At 42.0% G+C, this 10,478-nt stretch overlaps 1 protein-coding gene across 1 annotated transcript; it reads left to right on the top strand.

The window, feature by feature from the left end:
- The first annotated feature begins 4,690 nt into the window (after positions 1 to 4,690).
- On the top strand, positions 4,691 to 9,830 carry LOC133018274 (atypical chemokine receptor 4-like). Its single transcript, XM_061084595.1, has 3 exons — positions 4,691 to 4,733; positions 6,510 to 6,513; positions 9,233 to 9,830. Exons 1-3 carry the CDS (start codon positions 4,691 to 4,693, stop codon positions 9,828 to 9,830), a joined length of 645 nt encoding a protein of 214 aa, XP_060940578.1.
- The last annotated feature ends 648 nt before the right edge of the window (positions 9,831 to 10,478 follow it).

Genomic DNA, 10,478 nt, shown 5'->3' with positions numbered 1-10,478 from the left:
CAGAAACTACCTTTTGATGAGAAGATTAATAACAACTGATATTGTTGTTTGATAAATAATTGTGCATCTCTTTCTCTCCTGCTGTTTAGCCTCACAAACCTACCAAGGGACCAGTGATAAAACCAGTAGTACCACTTGAGCTGTCCATCAAACAAGCTTTGCAGTAACTGCCATGTTATGAAATCGTCATAGCATGGCAATTGTCTCAGCAATCGTCTCACAGAACTATTTTTTTTTGTACTAATACAAAATAAAAAAAATGTAATCAGATATTGACATGCCTGGTTTTCTGTTTGTCACACACTAATTTGAGGTTCAAATAATTTCTGCTTCTTCTAACAAGCGTTTTCTAAATGGAGAATTTGAATAATCAAAACTCACTTGAAAAAAAACAAGTTAAACATTAACCAACAGAGGGATCTGTCCTGTAGGATACTAAACTACATCATAAATGTCACACTATACACATGTTAATTAAAACGTAGGGAACTTTTTTCTATTCCTGACTGACTTGCTTCTATATCAATAATTAAAACAGTTTCACATCATCTAATTAAAACTAAACATTTGAGTCTTCAGAGACACAGCTGCTGCTGCAGTTCATGAAAAGAATCTCATAATCTGTTTCGTAATGTTTGTTATAATGTGACCACAAGATGGAGTCACAGCTTTGATTTATTTTTACAGCAGTTATACACTTTGTGCTTTGTTATGCATCCTAATAAATTATAGGAGCTTTATTTTATATATTTATATGAAATTAATGTATTTTTTGATGTGGTTTTATATATTGATATGAAATAAAGTGGAGTAAAAAGTACAAAATGTCCCTATGAAATTAGGTAATAAATGGTATAAAGTGAAAACATTAAATGTTAGACCCTCAAAACTGTAAAGTACTTAATGAAGTGTCGATCGTGCATTAATCAGCGTTTCCACAGTGCCAGACAAAAAGCATAAAGCCAGCTTTCCTCACCTCCCGCCCACTCAGCTGATTCCCACCAGACGCAGCCTCTGCTGCACAGAACTCATGCCGACACATAACAAAGTATTTAGTGTGTTGTGCATCGGGTAGACACACAGGACTGAGAGGTGAATGAAACACAGTGAGTATCAATCAGACAGTACGTGCTGCTTCATCTTTCCTGCAGTTTGATTTCAGCTTTGTTTTTAAATTCTGCTTTTGATTCCTGATGCTCCACCAACTCTTCAAATACCTGCTTGATCGAACACTGGGATTTAACATAGAGAACACCGACTGTTTCTTTAATGTACATACTTCGTGTGTTTCACTGTTAATCAGGTGTATTTGAAAATACCTCATAATTCTGATGTACCCTTACACAAGTAAAAGTATTTCACTGCGTACAAGTAGAGAGTGTAACAGCACATGTTGATATGTATGATGATACGGTCATAATAACATACTGCTTTACATATAATAACACAGGATTATTGTTACTAATGCATTAAATGGTGTTACTCTCTGATTCATATTTTACACACAAACATTTGATGAGATTGTGAAATACGATTGAAATTGATTTCTCAACACAAAAGATCTAGCTTTGACAGTAAATGTCTACTAACCCGCTTCATTAATAATAAACCAATAATCCAATAGTGGGACTGTTACTTTACATATATTCAAATTAATACAGTCATTGAAGATATGCACTATTTTTTATGCTTTAATATGCGTCACGCTGCAGGGACTGCTGCATGGTCCCTTTTTCCATAAAGTAACGGTGAAATGTAAAACTTGGTTTAATGCAGCCACAGATTAAAAAAGAATGCTAAATGATTAGATTATTAGATTTCTTTATTTATCCACACAACGGGGAAATTCACTTGTTACAGCAAAAAAGAGAAAAACAGAATTTAAATAACAGTGCCGAAGCAACAATAAAAAAGAAAGATCAAAATATATACACTACTAAACTACACATAATGAGAGTAAAAATATACAGAAAACAAAAACAAAAAACAACCTGCAAAACAGACACTGTGCAAAAGCAGGTACTGGGGAGAAAGTGGAGTGATGTAAGTGTTATTGTAATGAAAACAAAAGTATTATAAGTAATATTGCAACAGTAGTGACCATGATACAGAAAAAATAATTAAAAGTAAGTGACCATAATATAAATAATACTACAAGATAGTATAAAGGAAAATATAAATATTGCAATGTAACCATTATAAGTGACCATGATATAAATATAGATGTAAAGTGTTTAATATTATTGTGCATAGTAGTGATCTGAGTAAAAAAATAAAAAATAAATAAGAAAAATAAAAATACAAATACAGCTATGGTGAGAGGTTGAGTGGAGATAAAGATAATAGACAGTGACTACAACATTATCAGGTGGTGCTGGTGTTGTAGAGCCTGACTGCAGCCGGGATGAAGGACCTGCGGAACCTCTCCTTCTTACACCGTGGGTGTAACAGTCTGCTGCTGAAGGAGCTGCTCAGGGACCCCACATTGTCATGTAGGGGGTGAGAGGTGTTGCCCATGATGGACGCCAGCTTGGCTAACATCCTTCTGTCCCCCACTTCCTCAATGGAGTCCAGAGGACAGTCCAGGACAGAGCTCGCTCTTCTTATCAGTCTGTTGAGCCTGCTCCTGTCTCTGTCCGTGCTACCCCCCCTCCAGCAGACCACAGCGTAGAAGATTGCTGAGGCCACCACAGAGTCATTAAAAGTCCTGAGGAGAGCCCTGCACACTCCGAAGGACCTCAGCCTCCTCAGCAGGTGGAGGCGGCTCTGGCCCTTCTTATAGAGGGCATGTGTGTTGTCGGACCAGTCCAGTTTGTTGTTGAGGTGAACACCCAGGAATTTGTAGTTCTCCACCACCTCTATGTCCAATCCCTGGATGTTCACTGGTGTTAAGTTGGATGCTTTTTTCCGGAAGTTCACGATCATCTCCTTCGTCTTGCTGGTGTTCAGCTGAAGCTGGTTGAGCTCACTCCAGCTGACGAAGTCTGTGATGACCGCCCTGTACTCCAGGTCATTCCCCTCAGGAACACATCCAACGATGGCTGTGTCATTTGAGAACTTCTGGATGTGGCAGTGGGTGGTGTTGTGGGTGAAGTCGGAGGTGTAGAGGGTGAAGAGGAAAGGGGAGAGCACCGTACCCTGAGGGGCACCTGTGCTGCAGAGCACCACGTCAGACACACAGTGATGGAGCCTCACATACTGTGGTCTCTTGGTGAGGTAATCCGTTGTCCATGCAGCCAGGTGTTGGTCCACTCCCACGTTCTCCATCTTCACTTTGAGCAGTGAAGGCTGGATGGTGTTGAATGCACTTGAGAAGTCAAAAAACATGACCCTCACAGTGTTCCTGCTGTCCTCCAGGTGTAGCAGGGATCTGTGCAGCAGGTAGGTAACTGAGTCATCCACCCCAATCCCAGGCTGGTAAGCAAACTGCAGGGGGTCCAGCTGTGTGCCCACCAGCAGTCGTAGGAGTGATGCACATAGGAAGGTTTAAAAGTTAATCAACAACTAATTTTCTTTTCAGTGAATTAAATTATGCAGAGGACAAACGTCAGCGGGGGGATCTCCAGGGGAATCTGATAGTTTATACAAGCAGCCGTTATGGAATCTATCCTCCTCCGCCCTTCACTACAGAGAGGGAGAACCAGCATTTTATTTATCTCTGTGATGATGGTGCAACAGAGAGGAAGAGGGCAGGTCAGGACATACCAGATGTTAACAGCTGATGTCCACTCTGATTTCATCAAGACACAATAATAAGACTACAACTGGAAAAATAAAAAAAAGGTTGGAGTGGTTTACACAAGAGATATGTTTTCCTTTTCTAGAGCATCTACAGTTAGAGCTCAGTGTGCAGCGTAAATCTTTATTGAAATGAGAATAATAAATACAGACACTCTCTACATCTACTATTAGCTTTACAGTAAAATTATCACTTGGCCAAGGTTCTCCCAATGTAAAAAGTGTCGTTCAAGCTGAATGTTTAAAGAAACCATGAGAAATAAAGTTTCCATCTGTGGACAACTTTGTCTTTTCTGTTCCTGTTAAAGAAAATAAGTTTCTGATGACTAATCTTAAATTTGGTTTCGGTTTGATGAAAGTGTCCACATGAGTGATTTGGGTGACGAGCTACAGACCACATGATTCCAATGTGGTTATAGCTCTACTGTAAATCCTGCAGTTACCTAAGATAAGCTGCTTAAATGTTCTTTTTCTGTTGTGTTACGTAGTTGTAGCAGTTTGCTGCAAATTAAAATGCGTGTGGTTCCCGGACTATGAAATCCTCGCCTCAGAAGTCCCAGCGTGACATGATCTGCTGTTCAGGTTTAGCCAAAAACAAAAAAAGCGTCAATTTCAGTGTAGTTCAATGTCAGTGAGATTTCAAATGAGGTTTTAATTTATCTGGAACAGAACCTGGAAGTTCTGGTTTCACGTTGGCTCTGTACAAAGCCAAACATGATCTAGTGCGGATAGTTGGCAGAGCACTAAGAGGCGTGGCAATCCAAACTGATGATTTGAATCATACTTTTATTTACTTGATCCCAGCAACATTTAACACTTCACCTTCACTCTGCCTCTGGTTAGCTGAGTACTAACTTACTTTTCTCCAAAGATACTCGACACGTGTTGCACGAGGAGAGCTATAAAGACGAGTAATCCAAAATGTCTTCCCTCACAACTTTATCAGATTAGCATGGATACTGCAGAGGGCGATGACTACTACTACCATGACAACAGTGTCAGGCCTGGACTGGAATGAGGACTCAGAAGCAGAGAATATCACGTACCAGCACACTTTATTGATTTCAGAACCTCAATGCAGAGTGACAAACAAGAAGGCTATGAAAATCTCACTAACTATATCTATAAATAATATAATACTTGGCAAGCAATAACTGGGGAAAAAGAACTTCCTAATAAATACAAAACATACACTAGAAAAAAGAAAAAGCTTTTAAACATCAACCACTCCCGAAGGAGGACAAACAAATGGCAAGAGCAAGAAATCAAAAGCGCTCCCGAAGGAGGAAAACCAAACTACTAATAAATGGGGCAAAAGAAAAGGCTCACCTAAACAGGAGGCTCAACCAACTAACTAAATCTCTCTTAACATAAATCGCTCCAAAAGGGAGGAAGAAAAACAGTTTACAAAACAACACAAAACAAAGCTAAACTGGAAAACTTTAACAAACAAAAAATCACTCTCAAGGAGGAAACAGAAAACAACTTACGTGGCGTAGCAAGAAACTCTTTGGCAAAAACGACAATGACTGTGGGTAAGGCTTAGGTGCACGAACAAGAACGAAACACTTCGGCACAAGACAAAGGGGAGACGCAGACTATAAGTGTAACGGCCCCCCGCTTCTCCATACAAACTTCTGAGTCTCTTGACTGATGTACACGGCTCTTTATTTTTGTATCTGGTCTGCCGTAGTAGCACCGTAAAACTGTAATGACAGTTACAAGTTACAAAGATTTTAATCATTAAAACCAAACACGAACGTTAAAATACAATGAACAAACAAATCGCCACGTGAGACACATCTGACTCTTTAACGTGACAGCGACTCCCTTCCGCACTACCCGCAGCAAAGTGAATGGAACCAGCTTCCTTACCTCGTTCCGCTTGGCGAGGGGTGTTAAGCTAAAGTTGTTTCGATGGTTCTTTCGGTCCGAGAAATGCCGCAAAGCTGGCGTCCGGTTTGGTTTCCTATCTGTGCCGGGCTGACGGCAGGTATTTTATTGCACTGGGGCGGAAACGAGGGATCAGGTGTGTCGAATAAAACCGTCCGCTCCTTTGCTGCAGGTAGCTATGCGAGGGGAGTCGCTACGTGTAAAAGACAACGAAAATAACCCAAACCGTAGTTGAACATAAGAACAATAACCCTAAAATAAAGAATAAAACAGTCTGCATAAACTGGCCGGTTCTGCTGACAGTTACACTCCCACCAAATCCTGATATAAACATTTTAACCGACTGTGCTATACAGGATTTCTAGAGCATTTAATGGCCCTTTTAGTTCAAATATCTAGGAGTGTTATGTCCTTTTAACTACTCCTTATGCAGGCAAGTGGGATGCCTACGACCACAGGTATTACATGCATGTCGCCCTCTACAGTCTTTATTGATGTGTCCCTTCCTTAGGCAACCAAAACAGAGGCGGTTTTCGTGGATGAATGCCTTTTTGTCTTCTAAAGATTTCGCAGCGAAAGAAGGGCACCTGACGATGCCATGCGTTTCATCTTTGCAGAGCACACATGGGGGTCTTCCCCTATAATTGGCCGTTTCAGGTGCATCTCGGGTGGCGTACTTTAATTGGGCAGTTGCATTGAGGGATCTGGCTTCCTTCTCGACTGTGGGATTAAAGTTCATCCAATGTGGGGAGGTGATAGGGTTGCAAGATATCCGGGCCTCTTTGTTCAGGAACGCTGTGAAACTTTTGAAATCGGGGTAATCCCCCGATTTATACAGGTTATCGTCGACGATTCGGCCCCACTTTCGTACAATCCAGTCAGGTAGTTTTTGAAGTAGCTTGTGGTTTTCTTCGCAATCATTCAAGATGGTCAAACCTCTAACATGTGGGATTGCCTCTGCGCAGCCTTGGAGAAAGTCTGTAAAATCTCTCAGTGCTAAAGGATCAGTCGCACTGATTTTGGGCCATCTGGCGAGCTTGTCTCTGAAGGCCTTTTGAACGAGGAATGGGTTTCCGTATCTTTCATGTAGGACTTTCCAGGCGCCTGTATATGCGTCCTCAGAGTTCCTATAGAAGAACCCTTCCACCGCTCTGCGGGCTTCTCCGACGAGGTAGATCTTTAGATAACACATCTTCTCGCTTGGTGAGAGAGGTTTCTGATCGATAAGGGTTGTAAAAGACATCTTACAATCAGTGAATTTCAAAGGATCGCCATTAAACGTTTCTGGCTCAGGTACAGGCAAGCGATTTATGCTTAGTGCGCTTGCTATTGCTTGGGCCAGAGAGACGGTATCTTCAGATGTTGTTGCTCGCAAAGGTGCTAGTCGAGGTTGAGATGGTGACCCATTTGAATTTAGCCGAGCTTCATATCTGGTCTCCTGTTGAGCAGCGACTGATTCATGGTTCATGCCATCTTGGCGGACATCTTCAAAACTGTTATAAGCTCTTACTCTAGCAGCTGCTACCTGGACTTCCTTCTCTGCCTTAAGCTGCTGCAGGTTCCTTCTTTCCTCTTCTAGCTTTGATTGTCTCTCTGTCCTTTTCCGCTCCAATTCAGTCAACATGGCCGCCTCTTCAAGTTTCCATTCATCTTCCAGTATTCTGAGCTTGGATTCCTGAGATAGAATGTCTTTTGTTGCCTTTACCTCCGCTTGCTTGGCTGCGAGTTCTGCTTCTGCATCTTGTCGTTTGCTAGAGCTTGTGGAAATTGCATTTGATTGGTCTGAGTTCCGTGATGTTTCTGAAAATGCGGTTTCAGTATTTGTAAGTCCAAATATGGAGCCATGCTCTTCCTTACTCAGCACTATTCTCACTCTCTCCTTCTCGACTCGTTCATTATAGTTGCCATCGATGATGTCTCTGCGTTTACTCACAAGAGCAAGAATTTCTTCAGTAAGAGCAGAGCAGGTGTCCATTTTACCAACGATATCTGGAGTGGTGGTTTGGCTGCATACAAGGGCCTCATAATGATGGCTCACCATATCATGGTTTGTGCTAATTTTTCGTTGGATTTTATCGAGATCATCTGGAGAGCAGTAGTTTTTCAATTCAGTCCGAACTTCTCTTGCTGACAATTTCCAGGACTCATAGGCCTTATAAAAAGTATTTTCATGCAGCTCTCGGATGTTCTCAGGAATTATTCTTTGCCACGAGCCTGGTCTGTCTTGATGCATGGGAACTGATTTACTTGTTGCTGCTGCTTCGAGTGACATTTTATTTTACTTGCGTTGCTAATTTGACTATCAGGCCTTAATCTTTAGGTGTAATATGCAGTATGCCTGAATAGAAACACTACAAGTGGTCGCTCTAATTTAGTCACTGCTGTTTCTTTAACCAGACATTACACTACAATTGAATAATATATTCAGTAATAGTTTCAGTACGAAACAGATGCAACATAAATATTATAAGCAAAGAAAAGGGTTTGGTTGCGTACAAACAAAATTTAAGTCAGATAATTTAAACAGTGTTTACGCTCCTCAAACAAACAATAAATAATGTTGCAACATGACACATATTTACCATTGGTTGTTATAATCATCATCATTATTATTTCGTGATCAGTTTTGACACAGCAGGAAAGTCCACAACATTTTTGTATTACATGTGAAAAGCTTCATTCAACTTCCATATACATGTCTCTAGAGCGTCTATAGTGCGTGCACTTTGATGCGTTATCCGGTCTTGTCTGACGGTCGATGTGTCAGTTTTGTGTCTTCGGGTGACGACACGGGTCAGGAAGACAGTGTAGCTCCGAGTTTTACTGTAACGGCCCCCCGCTTCTCCATACAAACTTCTGAGTCTCTTGACTGATGTACACGGCTCTTTATTTTTGTATCTGGTCTGCCGTAGTAGCACCGTAAAACTGTAATGACAGTTACAAGTTACAAAGATTTTAATCATTAAAACCAAACACGAACGTTAAAATACAATGAACAAACAAATCGCCACGTGAGACACATCTGACTCTTTAACGTGACAGCGACTCCCTTCCGCACTACCCGCAGCAAAGTGAATGGAACCAGCTTCCTTACCTCGTTCCGCTTGGCGAGGGGTGTTAAGCTAAAGTTGTTTTGATGGTTCTTTCGGTCCGAGAAATGCCGCAAAGCTGGCGTCCGGTTTGGTTTCCTATCTGTGCCGGGCTGACGGCAGGTATTTTATTGCACTGGGGCGGAAACGAGGGATCAGGTGTGTCGAATAAAACCGTCCGCTCCTTTGCTGCAGGTAGCTATGCGAGGGGAGTCGCTACGTGTAAAAGACAACGAAAATAACCCAAACCGTAGTTGAACATAAGAACAATAACCCTAAAATAAAGAATAAAACAGTCTGCATAAACTGGCCGGTTTTGCTTACAGTTACAATAAGCACATGAGGGTGAAGGGAACAGGTGGAAACAATCAGAGACAATCAGACCGGTGACACATGAGGAAGGGCAAGTGACCTGAAACGAGAGGAGAGTTAGGATTTCAAAATAAAACAGGAAGTTACGAGACAAAAACCCCAAGACAAGACAAACCTCACCGCGGTGTGACAAACAGCAGCTTCAACTTCAGCTACGACGACTACCCCACCATATGCGAGAAGGCGGACATCCGATCCTTTGCCGGCTACTTCCTCCCCATCATGTACGCCATGTGTCTGGTGGTGGCACTGGCGGGAAACGGTTTATTCGTGATCGTGTACGCCTACCACAAACGCCTGAGGACCACCATGGATGCCTTCCTGACCCACCTGGCTGTGGCCGACCTGCTCCTGCTCTTCATGGCCCGAGCACTGAAGGGTCTCCCTGTAGAAAGCAGAGGCAAGCTCACACAGCTGCCTTACAATGTGGTGAAAGTCTATCGAATGATGGACTCGGTCTTCGCTCTGGTGACCCACTGCGGGACAAGTAAAGTGCTGGATAAGGCGGCTCAGGTGACGAAGAGCCTGGCCCTCACTCACTGCTGCCTCAACCCCATCCTCTACACCTTCGTGGGCTCGTCCTTCAGGCAGCACCTGACGAAACTGGCAAAGAGGTTTGGTGAGGGGAGAAGAAAGAGGAGGACGAGGAGAAAAGACGTGTCTGCAGAGGGGGAAGGGATGGAGATGTCATTCAACTCCCACAGCGCGTCTCAAGCAACAAACACTTTCTCAATATGAGTTACTAGTGTGCAACAATGAACATCTTCACATGGATCACATATTTAGTATAAGTAGCATAAGAGCGGATTCAGTTACTGTGTAGAAAACAGCAGCATTGGAAACGTGTGAAACCCATTAAGTACAAAAATGTATATCTCTCTGTTAAAAATAAGAGGTCGGTATTTTAAATGTATTTGCTGTATTAATGTATAGCTTGAAGCAACTGGGAGCTGCTCAGTTCAAAACTGGAAACCCTCCACAAATGATATATATTCTTTCATTTTAACTATTTTAATATAGGGACGGATAAAATACATAAAGGATTGCTCAGCAATTATCTGATGCAATGAATCACTGACATTGTAGCATCTGATAATTTCCAATGTTCATCCCTGTAAGGAGATCTATTGTGTAAGTTCAGCTGAATAAATAGTGAAATCTTGCTGATGATATAATGTTGTGTTATTGGGTTGCTGGTTCCTCTTAGTTCACATGGAAGTCGTTGTTGGGCAGTGACTATAAAGAGTGTGTTTGATTCCCAGCTGCATCAGACGCTTCAGTTTATCAGTCATGGACAAAAAGTTACTGCTGGCCGTGTTGTGTCTGCAGGTTTTCCTGCTCATCACAACCTTCACTTCCTCTGATGCAGCCGCTCTGGAGACAGCT

This window comes from Limanda limanda, chromosome 13, assembly GCF_963576545.1.
Source record: "Limanda limanda chromosome 13, fLimLim1.1, whole genome shotgun sequence".
NCBI lineage: Eukaryota > Metazoa > Chordata > Actinopteri > Pleuronectiformes > Pleuronectidae > Limanda > Limanda limanda.
The sequence above is the reverse complement of the archived record's forward strand: the minus strand, read 5'-3'. Positions and strand labels throughout refer to the sequence as shown.